The sequence below is a fragment of the Lycium ferocissimum genome, chromosome 8 (genome assembly GCF_029784015.1).
Source record: "Lycium ferocissimum isolate CSIRO_LF1 chromosome 8, AGI_CSIRO_Lferr_CH_V1, whole genome shotgun sequence".
Taxonomy (NCBI): domain Eukaryota; kingdom Viridiplantae; phylum Streptophyta; class Magnoliopsida; order Solanales; family Solanaceae; genus Lycium; species Lycium ferocissimum.
The window spans coordinates 35,207,270-35,230,814 of NC_081349.1; the positions used below are offsets into that span (position 1 = coordinate 35,207,270).

The 23,545-nt window shown below is 33.2% G+C and overlaps 2 protein-coding genes, 1 non-coding gene and 1 pseudogene across 3 annotated transcripts; 2 read left to right on the forward strand and 2 right to left on the reverse strand.

Moving 5' to 3' along the window:
- The first annotated feature begins 4,064 nt into the window (after nt 1–4,064).
- LOC132068238 (uncharacterized) lies at nt 4,065–5,870 on the forward strand. Its single transcript, XM_059461761.1, has 2 exons — nt 4,065–4,665; nt 5,019–5,870. The coding sequence occupies exons 1-2, from the start codon at nt 4,278–4,280 to the stop codon at nt 5,522–5,524; spliced, it is 894 nt and encodes a 297-aa protein (XP_059317744.1). The 5' UTR covers nt 4,065–4,277; the 3' UTR covers nt 5,525–5,870.
- Nucleotides 5,871–6,787: 917 nt separating this feature from the next.
- Nucleotides 6,788–6,877, reverse strand: LOC132069096 (small nucleolar RNA snoR109). The gene has a single exon (XR_009417663.1). It is a non-coding gene; the product is annotated as a small nucleolar RNA snoR109 (small nucleolar RNA).
- A 138-nt stretch (nt 6,878–7,015) lies between these two features.
- Nucleotides 7,016–8,770, reverse strand: LOC132066286 (large ribosomal subunit protein eL6-like; annotated as a pseudogene).
- Nucleotides 8,771–13,382: 4,612 nt separating this feature from the next.
- LOC132068239 (UTP--glucose-1-phosphate uridylyltransferase-like) lies at nt 13,383–19,692 on the forward strand. The gene is made up of 21 exons (XM_059461762.1): nt 13,383–13,526; nt 14,073–14,120; nt 14,502–14,593; nt 14,865–14,955; nt 15,417–15,477; nt 15,559–15,636; nt 15,735–15,785; nt 15,898–15,971; nt 16,395–16,467; nt 16,579–16,636; nt 16,748–16,794; nt 16,885–16,950; nt 17,573–17,605; nt 18,084–18,136; nt 18,234–18,309; nt 18,393–18,449; nt 18,555–18,638; nt 18,735–18,836; nt 18,929–19,033; nt 19,197–19,268; nt 19,358–19,692. The coding sequence occupies exons 1-21, from the start codon at nt 13,444–13,446 to the stop codon at nt 19,382–19,384; spliced, it is 1,431 nt and encodes a 476-aa protein (XP_059317745.1). The 5' UTR covers nt 13,383–13,443; the 3' UTR covers nt 19,385–19,692.
- The last annotated feature ends 3,853 nt before the right edge of the window (nt 19,693–23,545 follow it).

Consider the following 23,545-nt stretch of genomic DNA (forward strand, 5'->3'; position numbering starts at 1 on the left):
ATTGCGGGGAATAAAAAAAAAAAATCGGCTTTGATAGAAAGTAATCTCTGTCTTTAAAGAATTTAAGCTTCTACTATGTTACTGCATGAGTTTTATGGGAGAATTCTTTTAGTATTTTTACAAGCCAATAAAATTTAAGTTTCAGCAATAAATTCGATTTTTCACAAGAACAACAATGTTAATCATTTGAGAAGACGAAAAATGGTCCGTGTTAGACAAATCTAATAAGTTGTGCATGTGTTATATGTTAGAAGGAAAAAGACGGATATTATAATACCTTTAGCCTTTTGGTATTTGTTAATATAGTTATTCATAACAAATACAATTTCTCCTAATATGACGAGTCACTGAATGGAATATGATTAAATTTATTGAACTGGTTAAATCCAAGAGTCAATTGTCAAAGTGATGCATGTGGTGGATCAAGAGTTCAATGCTAGCTTTTAAATAATAAAACTTGCACTTTTTTTTTTTTAAAAAAAAAAAAAATTGTTCTCTTTGCAAATAAGTGACGCAAGGAAAAACATAGCCGGCCGTCTGCAGAACTCCATGATACTTACTATAGTGTTTTCGCATTAAAATGGCTGCTTTTCAATGAATTTTTTACATTGATTATTTCCCAAAAATAAGTTCAAAAAGTAGCTGGCTCGTATAATTTTTACCATATACGAGATAAATGACATTCCACCCATTGATATGGGACTATTAATACCTCCCATGTGCCTATACCAGACAACTAGAGCGTAGATAAGATAATATGGGGCATAATATTAATATTAATAAAAATTGAACGTGTCTGACTCTGATACAATGATGGAATATTAGGTAACTTAAACCCAAAAAGTTAGCTTAAGAGAGGATAAATGCCCTTATTTTGTTACCTAGAATCGATTAAACTTACTATTGATGAATGCATGCAGAACCTATTAGTCTTTCTCTCGGTCAAACTGCCAATTTAAATAAGCTCAAATGGTTTGCAACTAAATTATGAAATGAACCTAGATTGTTTTTACTGGTACTATGTTTGGTTTATCGGCATCCACCTAACACTGAGTTTGTTTCTCTAAAATCTTTTAAAAATAATTCAGATTAACAGTCTTTCTTCATCCACCAGTAATAGACCAAATAATTAGTCAAAAAGGTAGCATAACTGTAGTTAGAAATTGAGATTCAATGTATGTAGACGGAATTATAATTTCATTGAACTTGCCCATCTGTTTAGTACCTTAACTAAAGGAAAAATGAGAGGAAACGATAGTTATCTTGCAAGATTTGCGTCTTCTAATCGCCACTTCCCTGACTAGGTTTTTATTTTTATTTTAAAGTGTTCTTTCATTTTCTTGATGACTTTAATTTTGTCCAATTTTAAATTATTTTGAACGCATTGCAATTTTTTTTAGGTATTATGTGCATGTACAGGAATAACTTCAAGCCTTATTACAAAATATGGATATCAAATAAGGGCTAAAATTAACAATAACACAAAGAAAAAAAAATGGAATATAAAGAATTCGAAATAGAAAATAAACTATCAACTCTTTGTCAAGCTTCTCAAACAGGAGGACATACTAAGACAGTATAACTGGAGCTGTTAATATGCGCTTGGCTCGGCCGAACCCAATCGTGATCTAATAGAGTTGGGCTAAGATTTGAGAGCCCATTTAAGAATGAGGCTTTTTAACCTAGCCCAAGTAAACCTGCCGGTCCGTGAACTTAAACAAAGCTGGGTTGGACCAGCCCATGCACCGAATAAAAAAGGGCAATTCACAGGAATGCCCTTATTTTGGGATGGTCTTTAATTTTTGTCCCTCAAATTAGTGGTCTTTAATTTTTTCCCCTTCACCTAATATCATGAGGTTTAGGGTTCAAACCCTGGTTCAGTAAAATAAAATAAAATTGCAAGACAGAGTTTTATAGCAAACTTAGGTTTATTCGGGCCAAAGTTAGGCTTGCAGGCAGAATTTTGTCTACTTCAGCCTGAGTTCCAAACTCTACCTTAAGGTAGAGTTTTGTCTGCGAAATTCTGCCTTGCGAATCCAAGTTCTACCCGGCGAATTTTTTTAAAATTTTTGACTGAGTGGGGTTCGAACCCGGAACCTAGGAGTTTTAGGCGAAGGACAAAAATTAAAGACCAACAATTTGAGTGGCAAAAATTAAAGACCAATGCATTTGAAGGGCACTCCGCACAAAAAAATGAATAAAAAATCTATAATAAACAGAAAGTAGAGTACTAAAAACAAAAAAGAAGAGTCAAACTCAAAATTTACATAACGCATCATATATTCATAGTGAAAAGTCCAAAGACCAAAGTCTTAAAATTTAAATACAAAGTTATATAAAATATGTAAATAACAATTTCTAACTTATAATGGACATTACTACAATTGAAAGCATAGGATAATTATCATTTAATAAGTATTATTGGGATAATTTAGTTGTGGTTTGAAACTTGGTTAGCAACACTATGTAATATTGTCTTGTAAATATTTATGCATGTTGCCTTTTAATTTAGAATTTAGATAAAAACACACTATGAGAAATATTTATTTAAAAGAAGGTGGGTCAGCCCACCCCAGCCCGTGGCCCACCTAGAGCTGGACAGACCATTTTAAGGCCCATCAAAGTTGTCAGCCAGCCCGACCTAGCCCGTCAAATTCAAGTTCGTGTGAGCTAGGCTGGGCGAGCCCATATTGACAGTTCTAAGTCTAACAGTCTGCGAGCTATTAATGAAGATTATAAGCATTTGTTGGAAACTAGCAGTACCATTACCATCATATTTGATGGGTGATAAAATAATATGCAGATTTTTATCAAATGAAGATCATAGACATCGAGATTTTACTAATTTGAGAACTTACGCTCATAATACGAAACTTCTTCTCCGAGCAGATTTAAACCATGTTTGTAAAGGATTTTAAGCTTTAGTTTTTTGGCTATACCAAAAGGGATAAAGGGCAATTTGCAGGATTTCCCTTTGCTGGGGGTGGTCTTTAATTTTTGCCCCTCAAATTGGTGGTCTTTAACTTTTTTCCTTTGCTAAAAATTCCTTAGTTTCGAGTTCGAACCCTCAGTCAAATTTTTTTAAAAAAATTGCAAGCTGTAGTTTGGATTTGCAAGGCAGAGTTTTGCCTTCAAAACTCTGCCTTGCGAATCTAAACATCTGCCTTGCGATTTTTTTTTTTTTTTACTGAGCTGGAGTTCGAACCCACAACCTCGGGGTATTAAGCGAAGGGAAAAACTTAAAGACCACCAATTGAAAGACAAAAATTAAAAACCACCCCGAATGAAGGACAATCCGCGCAAAAAAGAGTAACTCCACTCTTTTGTAAGGAAAAGACTTACTAGTTGTTCTAACCAAGTCGATGAAATGAATAAAAAATATTTTTATTTGAATAAACTCTTATTATTAACTATATTCATTAGATGTCAATACTATATTTTAATTTATAACTCTTTAGGTTAAATTATTCGTTTGATGCAAAGTGCAAATATAGATATTTCCCTTCTGTGGTACCTTGTGGAGTCAAAAGTCTTCTTGGTTTCTTATTGGACAAATTTCACAGACGGCATTTATATTATGATTTGTTGCACTAAAATAAATAAACTAAATTTTATAACTAAAATAATGAACCTAAATTCTACGTTTTTATAGCAGAAAGTACAAACCCAAATTGCACTAATGTTTTTTATACTGATTTAGGTATTGATGGCAGTACACAGTGTACCTAGCTTGGTCGAAAAGGAGTGCATATAAGTTGAAATTTCTAGTATTATGATAAATGCATATTAAGCTTGATGGCTTTTACTAAGTGATTATCCGATTGATAAGCTATCTCTTTAATTATTAAATCTTGAAAGGACTGTTATAGAGTTACTCAATAGGACGATGAAGCTAAACAAAATGAACGTATGCAAATATTATGTCCAGATACATTAGGTCATGCCCTTCAAGCCAAACTACTGAAACTATGCAATATCACATAGAAACCAATAATGTACTTATATCTATAGCCCCTCATATTATATATAGCATATACGGTTTTAATGTTCTTATATTTATAGCCTCTCTCTCTCTATATATAGCATATACTATATATATTCCTATACACCACAATAGTTTCTTCATCATCTATATATCAAGAAAAAACAACTCTCTAAATTGTCAATTGCCTCATCTCTTTGAACATCAACAAAACACAAAAACGGGCATTTTTCTTTGTTATAGAATTCGGTTATTTTCTGTCACAAGGCATAAAAGTTAAACTTTTTCCGTAAAAATGAGGTTTAAGAGGGTGGCCGAGGCGTTTGATGAGGTGGCAAAGGCGAGATTTTGCGAAAGCAGTGGCAGCGAGCATTCGCCAATGGAGAGCGTAACGGATTTGTACGGTCTTGTAAATTCTTTTATTGAAAGAGGTAATGAAGAAGAGATTATTATTGATAATGATGGGGAGGAATTAGAAGAAAATGGATTAAGTGTTAATTGTTTTGATGATTTAGAGAATAAGGATAAGTTGAGGAAATTGTTAGGTTATGAAGAAAGTGATGATGATGTGAAGAGAAATATTAAAACTGCAGTGGAAAATGCATGGGTAGAAATCGGTGATAGTACGGCGGATTTTAAACGGCGATTGATGACTCAGTTACGCGATAGAGGATTTGATGCTGGTAAGTTCTTATTCTTTTCTCCTAAATTTTCTTGTACCTTATACTTTTTTAATAGAAGTGCTAAAACCTTGAAAGACATTTAAAATAGGATAAAATGAGCATCAGTATAATACCAACAAGAAGTAAATCTTAATTCAAACTTGTTGGTACTTCTTTTATTGCATTTTTTTTGTGGTGAAAAAGAAATTAAAAAACTCTACATTTTCATGTCAATTGAACTTAGACAAGTAGCTATATTTATCTATAACTATTTCACCTCCTTAATTAGCTTCTACTCTTATCTTATTGGATCCTTCAAATCATTTTCTTGAAAATAATCTAATTAATTTCTTGAATTCAATCTTCACCTATAGGTCTGTGCAAATCAAAATGGGAGAGAAAAGGTCAGGTTCCATCAGGAAATTACGAGTACGTCGACGTTAACATGAGCGAAAATCGCTACATAATTGAAGTTAACCTTGCTAGAGAATTTGAAATAGCAAGGCCAACAACTTGCTACACTTCATTGCTAGAGATTTTCCCTTCAATATTTGTAGGAAAAATGGAAGAATTGAAGCAAGTGGTGAGAATTATGACTAGAGCTATGAAGAAATCAATGAAGAAAATGGATATTCATGTGCCACCATGGAGACAAATTGCTTACATGCAAGCTAAGTGGTTTGGTTCTTACAAGAGAACAATTAATGAATTGTTAGATGATGATCAAAAGAAGCTTGATTTTTCTTATAAGTGTTTGGCTAAAAAGAGAGCAGTGGGGTTTGTCGACATGCCAACAATTTCTTTCTACTGCAGAGAAAATTTTGCTTCTAATTGCAATGGCATAAAGATGGGAAACTTGGCTGCTGCTTTAAATGGATGATGGTTCATGGATGTCCGAGTAACGGTAATTTTGGCATGTACTAGTTATATTCAAAATGATGCAATAAAGTAAAGCTACTTTTCTCGAAAGAGTAGAGGGGACAGTCTTTGGCCCAGGTAAAATAAAACCCGGCCTCCAATTCCACCCCAGTGGACTATTAATCTCTCTTCATGGAGTCTAAGAAAAGAGAGATATTATTGTTCGATATATGTTATAAGCTAGTCATTGTTGCGTAGACAGTAAGATTACTAGAGGTGGAGATCACATCACCCTTTGTGGCAAAGGTTTATCGGAATTTTCGTCCATCAAAATGTCTCGTGTTATTTATAATAAATTAGAAAGCTATTCTTATACTAAAGAGAAAGAAGCCAGCACGGGACGCCCGGTGAACCCGGCTTTTAGAGATGAGGTCTTTTGGCGAAGCCAAGTTAGTTTCAGGCCACTAAACCCTGCAATTGATGAGAAGGTCCTATAGAGTAAAGGGAAACATGTATATTGCCACTCTCACATCGCCCTTTTGTCGCAGCTAGCAGTAGAGATTAATGTAGTGTCTGCCAACGTAAAGAAGTTGTGCTGACCTAATAAAGTTGTCTGATCCACAGAAAGAATCAGAGACGGCTCAATTGATTGAGGCAAGGACAAGATTTGAACCTTCAATCTTTCGGTCTTTGTTCATGAGCCTGATGAGTCGACCGATTACTCGATTACACTCTTAAAACCTTGTAATTTTGCTTTTATTGGTGAAATATATATCACTGAGTGGGTTGTATATGTAACTACTACTCCCTAGCAGGTGTAATCTGTAAATCTGCCAATCCCTTTTATTGGGAGGTTGGAGAATTGTATAGTTTAAAGGAGATGAAGTCACTATTTTTCTCTTCATTGGGAATTATAAAGTTTATTTTGAATTTTTTTTAGTAATCAGCTATGACGTACACAAGTTTACCAACTAATGTTGTAAAGCGATGATTCTATAACCAGATTTCAACTATAGCCAAAACCGATCCTCAACATAACTTCTGTACCCAACATCTAATCAAATACATGAGAGCCAAAAGATAAACTTCTACAGATCATGAGCAATTGAGAATAGACTTCATGAAAGCGAAGTATCTTTTTTAAGTAGAAGCAACCATATAAGCGCTCGCTAGGAACCAACAGGGTGAGCCTAGGAAGTGCAGAGGTGATTGGTGTTAAAAAGGCCTATCGAAAAGCCTAAATCCTACGCCATTTCCTTCAATTCCTCGTCTCAAAGGGCATGCAAAATGTAAGAAGTTCGGTAAGCAGATATGTCAACAGAGTTACAACAACCAGCCACTTAAACTTCTCAATATATTCATATAGCTACAGTCACCATGGTAGTCAAGAAGAAAAGTACCCAACTTAACAATCATCTTGATACATGTAGCTTCAATACAGAGGAAAAATTTAACATGGCAGTATAATAAAGAAAACGAAATGCAAAGTATCAGAAGAATAGCTGCAATATGGAGGAGAATTTTGACATAGCAGAAAAGCTTATAGCCATTAACAAGGCAGTATAGTAAAGAAACCAAAATGCTTAATATCAGAAGGATAAACAGGATCAACAAGAAAATTCCAATATTGGGACATACAGCTTCAATACGGATGAAAATTTTGACATGGCAGAAAAGCTTATCATTGAGCTCAGCCATTAACAAGGCGGCATAACAAAGAAAACAAAATGCTTGATATCATAAGGATAAACAGGATCAACAAGAAAATTCCCATATTGCATATAAACTCAATGATGTTTATACCCAACAAATCTCAATATAACCTCTTAAACACGAGTTCAAACCGCACAAAACTGAAATACAGAGCTAGCAAAAATCAGTTTCGACAGAACTGTTGTAGATGTTCTTCCTTTAAAAGACGAGATCATGTGGTTTCATGCCTGACTTGAGTGAGAACCTTGCTGACAAGTATGCCTTCAATTCAGGAACTCCTTCAATGGCCTTGAGCAATGCTGCGTCCACGGTTTTCTGCTCGTCTTTCTTTTCTTGTGGAAGAACATTCTTCTCCTGCATTCAACAAATGAATACAAATCATATTAAACCAAACAATTCTCAAATGTCTTCTCCTGCATCAAATTAAATCACACAGAGATGAAGAGTTTCGACAGCATATGTTAAACATATCGCGCACCAGCTGTTACAAGGGAGCAGTAGTGGGTGCATCAGTTCTGAGCAATATATATTTATACTAAGTTCGCACTTCTCTTTGGAAGTAAATCCACAAACAGTCACTACTACCCAAGATCCCAACATCACAATACATTTTTTGTCTAAATTGTTGAGTAAATGGGCTTCTAAATGTTGTATTTGTTTGATTAGTTACTTTTCCAGTGCCTTGGCTAAGAACAGTTACTATCTTCATATACCAAGTACTCGCTAATAAGTACTGCATCTTCAGAACTGTAACATCCCCACAACATGTAAGCTACTAATACGGTTTTCCCCAAAGGAAGTGGATACACCCATACACTACTATAATTTTAATATATATATATATAAAGAAGTACAAACATCTTCATATACCAAACGCTCGCTAATAAGTAATGCATCTTCAGAATTGCAACATTTATATCTATACTTGGGAATTGTAACATTCCCAAATATAAACTACTAATACGTTTTTCCAAAAAGATAGTTCATCACACACAATGTGGATATATTATCTATACTAAGTCATATTCGCATATACAATAAGTAAACAACTTTAATCAGAAAATGAAAAAAAAAAAAAAAAAACCTCTTTTTGGTCTAGAAAAAACACTACTTCTCCTTTCTTTTGTTTCTTATCAACATGTTTAGCAAAATACTTATCATCAATCTTATCAACACTAACCCCACTAACATTAACATAAGCTTGATTAACCCTCCTTAAAGCAACACCATTAACCTTAAACGGACCAGTAACTAAGTAACAACCCACAATTTAACTGTTTCAATAACACAACTCTTTTACCCTTAAACCTGCCAGCTAGGATAATTAAAACAGTGCCAGGTGTAATACTTGGTTTTTGTTAGTGTTTAGTGGTTTTGCCACGTCATCAGCTGGGTAGAATTTTGGTGGTTTAACTGATGGTGACGTGGCGGTGAGTTTTTTGTTGTGTTTTGGGAAAACGCCACCGTTTTTCTTTTTGATTGCCCATAGACCTTTTTTGTGGTACATTTTAGAACGTAAATATTTTCCGATGCCACGTATTAATTCTGGGTTTTTTTATCTGCCATTGGGGAAGGTTTGGTGAAACTATGTAAAAAATGGATAATAGATGGTTAGAGCCCATTTGCATTTGGGCTGGGCCAGGTTATTATTCTGCAGTTGACCTATGATTTGACTAGGGGTGTTTACGTAAAATCGACCAAACCAAACCGAAGAAAATAACCGAGGGCTAGTTTGATTTGGTTTGATTTTGATTTTAATTTAAAAGACTGACAAAGTATGATTTCATTTTGGTTTTAAGCAAAAAATAATCGAAAAAAACCCTTACCAAACTGATTATATTAATACTCCCTCCTTTTTAAATGTTTGTCTTACTTTTTTTTTTTTTTTTTTTTTACGTCCGTTTCAAAATGTTTGCTTCTTTCTTTTTTTGGCAACTCTCTAATTCCAACTTTCCACATGACATGTTTAAGATCACAAGATTAAAGTGCATTTTGATACATGCTACATATCTTTAGTTAATAACTATAAGATTAATAATGATAACGCTTCTCGTTAGGCTAAGGAAGTACTATGTATATCAAGACAGGCCGAATCTACAATGAATCGGACATCACCTCCCCTATTTCTTCTACTACCCCTCAAGCTCATAACACCAAGAACAACAACAACCATATTTACTTCACCATAATTAACTTGGAACAACATCCATACAACCAATACCATACCAAAAGTTATACAGATGTCAATTAACGAAACTAGTACCCACCAGGACGAGCAGTAAGCTCGATTTGCAACCAATAACTTTACTTTCTTAAACTTCGTGCCGAATTAAAATCAGACAAACATTTTGAAACGAAGGAAGTAGTACCTGTTAAACCCTAGGTTTGGGAAATGGTTGTGAGGAAGAAAGGAGGGGTAGTGGTTGATGTGAGGATATGATTTATGTAAATGGATAATAGATGAGAGCCCATGTGCATTTGGGCTGGGCCAGATGATTTTTCATGTTTGGGCTGGGCCAGAGATTTCATCATATTCTGTAGTTGTGTGATTTGACCACTAATGGTTGAGCTTAGGACTAACATCTTTTCACCTTTAAATAGAAGTCAAAAGTTTTAAGTTCTGCAAATAAAAGATATTTTGACGCAAAGCTTAATCCTGTATTGAGCATATAAAGTGGATCTTTACATCACAAATCTAAATTGATCATATCAATATGATCTAAATTGATCATATCAATATGATTCAGCAGAGAGACACAATTTGAGTTTATTGGTTCTAATTCTAAAAAAGGAATTTTACTGGATTTATTATGAAAAAATTATTTATATATATTAAGTAAATTTTAGAATTTTGACTAAAGTTACTAAGTTTCGCCGAATTCATTGCTTTCTCTATAGTTAATAATGAGTTTTGCCGTAAAATTTCATCATCTTGATCTACATGACTTTTTGTGTTTTTTTTTTTTTTTTTTTTTTTTTTTTTTCGTTTTTTACGTATGACTTATTTAGTTGGTAACGATAATCTAATTGTGCTCGATCAACTTATGTTTGTAAGGTGATGGAGCGTTCAGCGACGAAATGAAAATCATTATCCATAACCCATGGTCAGCTTAACATTTTGACCCATTAATTAGTAAATTTGTTAGATTCTCGTAGCTTTTTGAAGATTTGTGTATGGAAACGGACAATTCTTTGAAAATTCCATAGCATTTTGAAGATTGTGTATGAAAACAATTTTTCCCAGTTTCCTTTGATGACTAATGAGATGGTTAACAAAATAAAAATAAAAATTACTAGTGACCAAATGTCCAAAACTGAATCAAGGGATTACTTTGAATTTGAGTCCAATCAAAATCGATAACTTAGCCCATAGAATCCATTTATAGACATTTTCTGAGAGGCAAAATATTCCATTTTTTGTTGGTGAACCGAATATTATACTATATATTAATTAAAACTAAGTAGCTATTAGTTCAGAGTTGATAATACTAAGTTTATCAAGTGTTGCTAGATTATTAAAGACCAAAGAACTGACTTTTTTCACTTCTACTATGTTGTCCTTCTTTGCCTTTTAGGAAACTTGGCATTACCCATGGTGGAGGGGTTGACAAAAGAACTAACTGATCTGGGATGACATATTGGCAGATCCTTTACTTGCCAAAAGTTGAGCCACTTTATTGCTTTCCTTGAAATTATACCGGATCGGAGGATTTCCCAGTTTCTTCACGTAGGATATATCTGCATTCTGAGATAACTTGAAAATATAAAGGAAGGATAGTTTTCATGAGATGTATCACATCAGTTGAGTCTATTTCTCTATATATATCCGTAATGGGGGATGTGTCGTGCATCGGCTATCTTAAGACCTTCGTAAAGGGCCCATATCTCCATGTTAGTATGGTTTAAGGCTGTCGTATTTTTGTAAAATCCTTCTATTTAGTTGCCATTAGCATGTTGAGTTAACATTGGAATTAGAACCATCAATTTAATTCAAACCGTTGATTTGAGGAGCAAACCACTTGACTTGGATATTAATACAAGTGGCGTTACTTAATAAACACTTATTTTTCTCTTGTTTGTCCAATCAAAATCGATAAGTTTGCCCATAGAATCCATTTACTATACATTTTCAAATAGGCAAAATATTCCATTGTTTCAGTAGGATTCTTTATACTTTGTTTTAAACAATTAACAAGACTATTTAGAAATGCGTCGTTTGCAATAACATTAAAAATAATAATTTTTGGAAGGTTGGGAGAGTGAAGAGTTTTCTCTATAATTAATTAATTATAAAAGTTTAATTTATACACTTATCTACAAATAACCTTACATGGAAATGTGAATATGTAATTTTAAAATATACCCCTTTACTGGATGATAGTATAAAAACTTTTTACAACATTAACTAATACTTAATTTAACTCATATGGCTGATAGTGTAAAAAAATCATTAGACTAATATCAATCATATATAATTTGAGCTCTACATAAAATCCAATTTCACGCCCATAGAAATGCATTTACAAGCACTTAGCAGCGAAAAAAATTCTCTATACGCTCGGAGAATATTAGTTAAAATTCTTGTAGATTATACGATTGAATAAATTATCATTGCACTAAAATCAGTATCCACTGGACATAAAATCCACAATCGCAGTCATAAAAGAGCAAAGTCAAAAAGGGGGAAATAACGGTACTCGACGTCTATATGGAGAAAATATTTACCGAAATGACCCATTTATATATTATTATACACTTTTATACAAGGTTGATACATAGTTTATAGTAAGTGTATAATGTTGTATATCGTGTGTACAAACATTGTTACCAAAAAAAAAAAAAAAAAAATTGGCTATGCAGATGTAAATTAAAAATATGGCTACGTGAATGTAATATTTTATGTTGGATTGTCTATTATTGAAATTATCTCAAGTAAAAATACGGCTTTGAGACTTGAGTGTGATTTTTTTTTGATAGAGTGCTTTCCCTTTTAATACGGTTTACACTACGCAAATTCGAATTAATGAAAGCTTTAATAGATATGCGGATAATGATAAAACAATAATTTTTGGAAGAGAGAGTTTGAATAACCAAATTATTACGAAAAGGGTCAAAAATACCCATCTACTTTAATTTTAAAAAGGGGGATGAAAAAATATCATCCATTACAAATTTGGATAAAAAATATCCCTAATATCAATCATAAATAATTTGTCGTTATAGTTTTTAAATATACTAATATCAGTACTCCTTAGACATAAATCCACAATTAATCATAAAAGAGCAAAGTAAAAAAGGGAAAATAACAGTGCCTTACGTCTATTTGGAGAAAATATTTATCGCAATGGCCCATTTATATATTATATACACTTTTATATAAGGTTGATACCATTTAAAAAAAGCTCGAATTAAAATAAAAAACCCATATGGGGTACGCTACTTGTGTGTATAATGTTGTATATTGTGTGTACAAACATTGTTGCCAAAAAAAAAAAAAATTGGCTATGCAGATGTGGCTACGTGAATGTATTATTTTATGTTGGATTGTCTATTATTGAAATTATATTTTATGTTGGATTGTCTATTATTGAAATTATCTCAAGTAAAAATACGATTTCGAGACTTGATGATTTTTTTTGGTAGAGTGCTTTCCCTTTTAATTCGGTTTACACTACGCAAATTCGAATTAATGAAAGCTTCAATAGATATATGGATCTGTAACGGCGAGAGTCTTGAATAACCATGTTTAAATAAAAATGGCTACTTTGGGGCGGGTTTTAAAAATATAACCCGAAATATACGAAAAATCGAGTTATTTCATGGGGGATTAAATAAAAAACACATATCGGAGATTTTTCATTAAGAAAGGGATATATTTAAAAATTTAAAATCGAATTTTAAAATATTTTATATTTAAAAACTTTAATAACAAATATTATAACATTTATAACGGAAAATATTTTTAACTATTTTCCCAGAGCAGAGGGGTATTTTTGATCCGTTTCCCATTTATTATAAGCGTCTCCTCAAAACAAAGTCACATATTCTTTCCCCTAGTATTTGTCTCAATTTTCTCTCTTCCACAAATTTTTACTTTCACACTTATTACAGATCTCGATGTGCTTTTTACCTCATTCATTACCTATAAATACTCATTCCCATTTCCCTTCATTTTCACTCAAATCTCTTGGTTGAAATCTTATCAGAAAAACTCAAAACTATTCTCAAATGGCTACTGCTTCACTCAGTCCTGCTGATTCCCAAAAGCTCACTAATCTCAAATCTTCTGTTGCTAGCCTTAACCAAATCAGGCAATCTCTTTTTTTTTTTTGTTTTGCTTGCTGCATGTGTTAGCATTGTTTTCTACATTATAGCATCATTGCGTTTTTTCTATTTTTTTTTCGTAATTTCTCGATGTTTTTTTTTTTTTTTTTTTTAATTTCGTTGCTTCATCCTAGCATTATATGTTTTATGCATCTCAGTTTTCTCAATTTTTGGCAGTTTCATTGCTACATTATATCAGCATTGCGTTTTTTCTATTTTTTTCCGTAATTTCTCGATGTTTCGTTTATTATTATTATTATTATTATTATTATTTTTTTTTTATTTTTTTTTTTTTTTTTTTATCTGGACTTGATAAAGTTTTTGATTTATTTTATGTGTGAATATTTGTATTTTGATTTAGATTTCGTTGCTATATCCTAGCATTATATTTGAATATATGTATCTCAGTTTTCTCTAATTGCTAGCGGTTTCGTTGCTTGCTACACGATCTCAGCATTGCATTTTTTCTCGACTTTTTTTTTAATTTTTTTTTAATCTGGACTGATAAATTTTTTGTGTGAACTTTTTTGCAGTGATAATGAGAAATCTGGATTTCTTAACCTTGTCACTCGCTATTTAAGGTAACTATTGGAGTGATTTCTCTGATCACTGATTATTATAGTGCTAATCATTTTAATTTACTAATCTAATGCTTGATCTTTTTTTAACGTGGATTTGCGATAGCATTAGGCGATTTTAGGTAGTACTGCAGTAGTAGTGTCTATTCATATTGATTATTTCGCATTTCGTGTAAGTTTTGGAGCTGTTCCGGATAATGCTAGTTTTTAGCTTGTGAAACTCAAACAAGAGCAGATCAGGTCATATCAATTGTGTCTATTGATATTGATTATCTCGGATATGTATAAGTTTTGGAGCTTTTCCGTATTAACGCTAGTTTTTAGCTTGCGAAACTTGAAAAAGAACAGATCGACTCATGATCTATTGTGGCATTTGAATTGTAGTGGCGAGGCGCAACATGTTGAGTGGAGTAAGATCCAGACGCCAACTGATGACGTGGTTGTGCCTTATGACAAGTTAGCACCTCTCTCTGAAGGTATTATAATTTGCTAAATTGCTCTTCTTGTATTAATTGGTTACAATTCAAGAAGTGGAACTAGTGGCGGATGTGTATATATAAATTGGTAGTTATATGTTTGTGCACACATATCTTAAAATTATATATATATATGGAAAGAAGCTAAAGAAATGAGTTTAGTTGAATCTGCATTGAGGAGCTAGATCTTCCAGCGTGAAGATAAGTTTCTTAGAAAGACAGATCCAATTGAAACTGTTTCTATAGAAGCTTCACTATCTGATCATTGCAGATCCTGCGGAAACGAAGAAGCTCTTAGACAAACTTGTTGTCCTGAAGCTCAATGGAGGCTTGGGAACAACAATGGGTTGCACTGGTCCAAAGTACGTATTTGCCACAAATATAGCTGTTTTTTGGTCTATAGATTATGCCTTACAGGACGAAATACATGTGTGGCTTACTTCTGTTTTCTTTAATGGACTTAAAACTCATCTTTGTCAGCAGTTATTGTTGTAATCTTCCTTTCTGTTCTAGTACATGTCACTGGAGGGTGAATACTGAATACTATGGGTGATCCAGAACCAGAACACTGTTCTGAATCTTTTCTGTTTTTTCCTTAGCAACAATATTTTTGTGATTCATCAGTAAGGTCCCAAGAGACTTTTAAATGGTATCCTGCTTTTAATGTTTTTTTGCTGACACATGCCCTCAGTCCTTCTTAAATTCTTGTGTTCAAATTTTGCATACAGTGATACCATTTTCATTGTAAAATGGAACTTTTAGCTGGGTTGTTTATCAATCTTTATATGGCTCAGAGTCTGAAGTTTATATTTCTTCCATGCAGATCAGTTATCGAAGTTCGTAACGGTTTGACATTCCTCGATTTGATTGTCAAACAAATTGAGGTATATATGATTTTATGAATCAATTTGATTATCATAATGTTTAGTATTGGCTGTTCACCAACAAAAGGATGCGGTGTGTAGGCTCTCAATACTAAGTATGGATGCAGTGTTCCCCTGCTTTTGATGAATTCATTCAACACCCATGATGATACATCGAAGGTGAAATAACATCAGTGTGATGCATATTAATCCATGATTGTTCTCCAGTGTTTGGATTTGATTCAACTGCTGATTTTGCTTTTGCATTCTCTATGTAGATTGTAGAAAAATATTCAAACTCAAACATTGAGATTCACACGTTCAATCAGGTTAGTGGGACTAAACATCAATGATATCAAGTATCAGATGGCTTGATTTTTTTTTTACCAAAATTTTTGGATCTGAATAGGTTTGTTTGTTCTTTCTCTTTATATTTTGTAGAGCCAGTACCCTCGTCTGGTTATTGAAGACTTTGCTCCACTTCCTTGCAAAGGCAATGCTGGCAAAGATGGATGGTATTAAAATATTTAATGTGTGGATTTTGTGATCATGATTGAGAAATGCAATCAACTAATCATTTGAAATACTTTTAAAAAATCTTTTGGGCATCGTACTGAACTATAATAACAGAATCTGCATCTTAGTGATCATTTTGAGTGATGATTCAGTTAATCTATATTGTGCTTTCTTAAGCTAGAACTTTTTGCCCACTTTTCTTGTTACTTTAGTTAAATCTGTAATTGATGAAGTTTTCCTCTCTTTAAATCAATCCATATCAAACATTGGGTAAGATTAACGAATTCCTAGTTCTTCATACTGCATTTCAACTGGAGAAGATTGTGCATGGGTTCTGATCGTCTGATCCTGCTCTCGTACTTCCTTTTATTTTGTTGGTTTCATTTTAGCATTTCACTCAGCTCATGCGTTCACATGTACAGGAACCCCCCAGGTCATGGTGATGTTTTTCCTTCTTTGATGAATAGTGGCAAGCTTGATGCACTTTTATCAAAGGTTGTGCTATTCATGTTACCGCTTTCTTCTGATCTGCCTTTCATTAGGCTGTCTTGTTTATATTTATTGTTTGTGTAACAATGGCTAATTTTCTTTTTCAATCTGTTACAGGGAAAGGAATATGTTTTTGTTGCCAATTCAGATAACTTGGGCGCTGTGGTTGATTTGAGTATCCTTGCTATGATTTTCAATTCTGTATGAAAGCCTGAGTTCATTTATTAGCATCTCAATCATAAGAAGTTTCCAAGTGCAATTTATTTCCCTTAATTTGACATTACAGAAATCCTAAATCATTTGATCCAGAACAAGAACGAGTACTGCATGGAGGTAATGACTGTAATGCCTTTTAAGGCTGTGTTTTGGTAGGTAAAAATTGTTTCTAGTTTCTGTAGCGTTAAATCTTAACAATTATTGCAGGTGACACCAAAAACATTAGCTGATGTCAAAGGTGGAACCCTAATCTCGTATGATGGAAAAGTACAGGTATGTGGTCTACTGCATGGTTTAACTTTTTTCACTTGGTTCATAAGTAATTGCTGACCTAGTCATATGTCCCTTTTCCCGAAAAAGCTGTAGGATGTGGATGTTGTTTACTATGACATCCTTCTCTCTGCACTTCACCATCTGGAAGATGTAAATTTTTCAAAACAACGTTAGGACCACCACCCATATCTTTTCTCTTTCACACTAGAACATCTGAGTACTGGTTTTAGAGATGTTAAGGGTGACATCAATTGGTCAAATCTCCACTTACGAGGATTTCCATTATGTGTCCTAACCCATCTCACCCTCCTGCCAACACCACACAGGGGACCAAGGAAAAGATAGTACTTGCAAAGTGAAATGTACTTTCTTTGCAGTACTTCTAATCACCACAGTTCTTGCTATTATGCTTGCTGTTACTACGCAAACCTATGGTGGATATCCATTATTTAGTAGGTGACAATCTCCGTTTTTCAAATTTACCTTATAATTTGGATAAGCAACACAAATTTACCTTTTGGAAAGTTTATAGGGCAATTGTTCTGCTGCATTAAACCAATCAATTTATAGGTTACTTCCGCACAATTTGCTTATTAAGCTTCTGTTTTATGTGGTGGTGCAGCTTTTGGAAATAGCACAAGTTCCTGATCAACATGTGAGTCGTGACTCTTCTATTTCTTCTCTAGCCTTCTGTTTTGATGCTCAACACATAACTGTTATGAACACGCATGATGATTGCATAGGAGGTTTTCAAGAATACTTTCCAGTCAAATTATATAATTGGACAAGCTCAGATGGCTGAATAACTCTAGAAATTATAGAGACATGATACCTCATTTCACTGAACAATCCATTTTACTCTGCAATACTGTTCCTCATCTAGATGTTTCTTTCAAATGAAAAAACTTATTCTGTTGCATGTACTTTATATGTAAATGTTTAAGTTGTGAGCTGTTCGTTACTCCTAGATTAGTGTTTGCTGGTATTATTCAAACAGATTAGTTTGAGTTGACATTATTCTTATAGTCATCTATCCAATTCCGTGTTTCTTTTTGAACTTACTATGTACGTGATTCTTTCTATTCCATCCCAGACTTGGCACATCTGATGCTTAAGAAACTTGTTTGATACAGGTGAATGAATTTAAGTCAATAGAAAAGTTCAAGATTTTTAACACCAACAACTTGTAAGTCAGGATGAGTTATTTACCTACGCTAAGCTTTATGTTTTTACTTCCTTTCCTTTGAAACGTGAACTGACTGAACCCTTCGCTATACAAACAGGTGGGTTGATCTAAAAGCTATTAAAAGACTTGTAGAAGCAGATGCACTCAAGATGGAGATAATTCCAAACCCCAAGGTATCACTTTCTGCTAGTTGAGGCTGGAGTTCAATGTTTCAGTACTTCATATAAGATCCCGATGTGGCTAATTTGATTTGCAGGAAGTGGACGGAATTAAAGTTCTTCAACTTGAAACTGCTGCTGGTGCTGCAATTAGGGTATCCAAAACCTAAACCTTATGCCTTTAAACTACTGATGCCATTCCTTTAAGTCTTGATATTTCTGATGGGATAAGCATTACCCGTGTTTTTGTTTCTCACCAGTTCTTTGATCGGGCTATTGGAGCTAATGTTCCCCGATCTCGTTTCCTTCCAGTGAAAGCAACTTCAGATCTGCTTCTTGTCCAGGTTAATTTCTATGTTTGTCATGATTAACAATAAAATCCATCCCCTTCTAATCAATGTTCTTTAGTATGTTAACTCACCATTGAATAATTTTTACAGTCTGATCTTTACACCTTGACTGATGATGGCTATGTCATCCGGAATCCAGCAAGGACTAATCCTTCTAACCCTTCTATTGAGCTGGGACCTGAATTCAAGAAGGTTAAGAATACTCCCTGACATTAGATTTAACGTGATATACCGATCAATCTTTTGTTGAATGCAGCTAATAATTAGTCTACTTGTTTTCTCAGGTTGCCAGCTTCTTAAGTCGTTTTAAGTCGATTCCCAGCATTATTGAGCTAGATAGCTTGAAGGTCAGTGGTGACGTATATTTTGGAGCTGGCATCACTCTGAAGGTAACTAACAAATTTTATTTCCATCTCCCTTGAGCTCACGTGTTTACCGGTGTAGCTGGTCTTCTTTTGTTCTTAGTCGATGTTCTGCTCCGTACGTTGATGGCATTTTCATTTTTGATTCAATAGTGCCTAATTTTTTTTTTTCTGTTTTCTTACTTTTTAGGGGAAAGTGACTGTCAATGCTAAATCCGGAGCGAAGTTAGAAATTCCAGATGGAGCTGTGATTGCAAATAAGGTAATTCCACATATCGAAACGCGTGAGGAGCTATTTGAATTAGTTGATACCTACAACTGTTGGCCTAACTTTGCTACATTGTTTTCCAGGATGTCAATGGTCCTGAGGACATATAGGAGAGTTGCTGGAAGGAGTACTTTTTGGTTGCAGTGTATGATTTTTTTTTTCAAATAAGGAAAACTAAATGAACAATTTTGTTGCTAGCGGAATATTTGTAAGAGTTCAAATGCCTACAAAGGCTACATCTTGAGTATCCATTTTCGTTTTTCTGTAGTTTGTTTAGTTCTTCATGGAAAATCGATGTCGAAGCCATGTCAATGAGCTAGTATCTTTCTTGGAGAAGTTTAGTTTCGATGTAAAATTCTTTCATCAGTTTATCTTACCGTTGCACTAGTTATAATCCAAGTTCTATTGAACTAGTTATGACCTTAAACATTTTTTACTAGTTATTCGTGTAACTTTTGTGTAGTTGAAGCATATCATGCATGTTTAATGAAAAATTGGTTGGATTTGATTACCTTCCGGACCTGAAAAAGATCGCATCATGCTATATGTATGAACAAACTATCTTTGCACAACCATCCAGTGAGAATTGGTTGAATAATCCTTAATAACTATGAGTAGGAGACTAACCACATGCCCTATAGAATGAAAATTTGTCTGTTGTAAATACACGACTTTTCATGAAAGTATGCATTCAGTAAGACACAACTGTAATCATTGGAAAATATCTTTTTCACTTTTGTATTCTTCCTTTTATCCAAAAATAGCCTGTGCGGCATTTTACCCAGGGACAGATCGATGCAATGTTCGAGTAGTGGATTCATCTAAATTCAGTATTTTACGAGCGAAAAAAACTATGTATAAAAATCTTTGATTTTGATATAAATGCATATACAAATAATTTTAAAAATATAATAAGTTCAATGCTAAGAACCTTAAAGATTGAATTATAAAACTAAAATCCTAAATCGGCTTATGATTTTACCTTCTGTTGGTGGCTGTGTTATAGTCTGATACTCTTTCATTATGAACAAGTCTTGAGTTTTGACTAACTTGTCCTTACAAGTTACAAGTATCAATATCAACTTCATTTTTTGGGGCGGATTTCCCTTCAAATGCACTGGTTTAATTTTTGCCCCTCAAATTGGTGGTCTTTAATTTTGTCCTTCGCTTAATGCCATAAGGTTTGAGGTTCGAAATTCGGCTCAATAAAAAATCTCAAGGCAAAGTTTTGCAAAATTCCAACTAATTTTTTTTTTTTTTTTTTTTTGCCTTCAGGCAAAACTCTCCCGTAAGAGTTTGGCCTTATGCCAGAAGGCAAAACTCTACCTTAAGTTAGAGTTTCAAACTTTGCCTGAAGGTAGCAAATTTCTGTCCTGCGAATCCAAACTTCACCTTGCGATTTTTTTTTTTTTTAATTTTTAACTGAGCGGGGGTTTCGAACCCGAACCCGAACCCGAACCAAAGGGGTTCTAGCGAAGGGTAAAATTAAAGACCACCCCTAAATAAGGACAATCGTGCAAATTTCCCTATCAACTTCTACTTGTGGATAGAGCTATCAATATGGGCCGACTCAGCTCAGTCTGATCAACTCATGCAAACCTTGGAATAGTAGATTGTAATTACGCGCTATAGTAGATTGTATTAAAAATTCGGCGCGCTACAGTAGATTGAATTCAAGATTCGGCTGAGTCAGATTTCGCTGTATTCAAGTTAGATTTATTCAACTAAGTTGTATTCAAGTTAGATGTATTCAACTAAGTTGTATTCAAGTCAAATGGATTCAACTCAACTGTATTTATTTGTAGCTACTTTTACACCGTATTCCCTTTATTATATTTAAAATCGATTGTATACAAAAAAATATCCTTCAAAATACAAGCAAAAAATACATAAAGAAACACCATATTTTACACTAAATTAACGAATACACTCAAAATACTGAATACAAGAAATAAAATACACCCCCAAACACTGAATTTTGCACTAAAAATTTAACGAATACTGAATACAAGAAAGAAAATACACCCCAATCACTGAATTGTATGCGAAAAAATTAATGACTACCCTCAAATGTACACCTCCATCGCAGATACAAGAAAATAAAATACACTCCGATTTGAAATACAAAAAAATAAAAAGCTCAGATCTAAGTCGGCACGCCGGAAAACGACCGGATCTGGAGAGCGCCGTCGGTCATGACAGTAGCAAATCTGAAGTTTTCAGGTAAATATTAAAATCAGAGCCCACGATAGAGAACTGAAAATTCACCCTCGTTCAACTCCGAGAATAGTTACGGCGATAATGGCGTCATCGTCAAGCAGTGGTCATTAAGTGTGGTGAGAGAGTTGAGGGAGAAAGAGAGTGTGTTGAGGGAAATATTGATACAATGGAATAAGAGGGGATAAGTTTTGAATGAGTTAACTTGTGTAATTAACATATAAAATTTAGCTATGAGATGTAATTTGGGTAAAGTATAGCTACTAAATATAAATAAGGTCTAATATTCTTTATACCATGTAGATTTCCCAAAAATTAACTCATATAACAGCCCATAACTAACGTAAACTTAAAATAAACATTTTCTTTACCTGCTTTAGACATTCGGGGATAGTTCTTTTCTTTTTTTAACCGAACTAGTATTCGAATCAGCGCGATGTGCGGAAAATATTAAAAAATATATTTATGACAAAATCTTGCTTGTTTAAGTATATTGAATCATATATTATTTTAACAAAATTGGATTGTCATTGTATCTTTTAAGCAATGTATTCAATAATAAAATTTGTATGAAATTAGAAAAGATGGATGATAAGTGCTAGGATATCTTGTTAGTTCCTTAAGTAGATATAGAATTTCTTTTACTCCCTTAATAATATTTTTATTTAACTTTGATTAAAATTATATCACCATAGGGGAAAAAATTTCCCTCTAATTTATCTTTTAAAAAAATTTCCCTCTAATTTATCTTTAAGAATTAAACACCATCTCAATTGAATTAAATACCTTTTTACCCTCTATTATTGACCTTTTTCTTGCTTTAGTGTTTTAATATTATGATATATTTTCTTCGATTGTTAACAATCTCCGCCCCCCCCCCCCCCTCTCGGCCCCTTCCTTTTCCTTTTTAACCATTAGCAAGAACTTGTTTCAATTACATATGATAAGGAACAACTATAATTAATTTCCAAACAACTTAATTAATAAGGAAAAAGATTATTACCCTCGTTATGAAAACATTAAACTCTTTTAAAAAAATTAATATGGCTATCCTCCCATATCTCTTGGCAATTATATATTGGAATCATGTATCCAACGACATCTCACGTCTGTGGTCCATTTCTCATATCCATTTCCTTAAAATCCTGAATTCATCAATTATTAATTAGATGTATATAGATTTTTCTCTAAACTTAAATACAGTATCCGAAAGTACCGAACACATATTATGAACTTAACTGTACTTATAGAACAAGTGAAGTAAAAATATGAAAAATAAGTTTTGAACATATATAATCTTGATAATTGAGCACAATAACATTTTAATTATAAATTATCCGTATAAGTAATTTTGATGCATGTGGTAGAAAGAATAATTATTAAAAATAGTGATATATTTTATAACAATTCTGTAATGATTCACTATTCTACTTAAAATGAATTTCAAAAAATGATATAGTTAGAAAATATTACATTAATGGTAACCAAAGCTCTAATAATTGAATGTATCGCCCTAATGTTTATCAATTAAGTCTTTTAGTATTTTTAGTTAAATCAACTTTTACACCCTTTGTGTATCCCAGGGAAATCACTAAGCATTTTTTATTTTTATTAAAATTTAAATACTGATCTCTCATGTTTTTTTTCTTATTTTATTGACTCTTAAACCACACACTCACTATTACATGCTCATATTTGGCCTTCTCATTACAGAATATTTGAGATGGAGCAATTAATTATATCATAATCCGTGACAGATTTTTGACGGATTTCTGATAAATTAACCTTGTATAGATAAAATTTTCAAAAGATCTTATTTTTTTCATAAAATGTTTGAGAGTAACGGATTGGTGATAAATTTGTGGTAGATTTTAAATATAATTTTGTGAAGAACATATTTCCGTCACATAATTAAGGCTGATGAGAAAAGTTGACAACTCTTTGTCAGTAGATTTTTTTGACCGAAGTACGCCATCATTTAAACCAATTATACAAAATAATATAGTTTTTGAAAATTTACAAACTAGAATAAACGTATTCCACAGTAACGTATT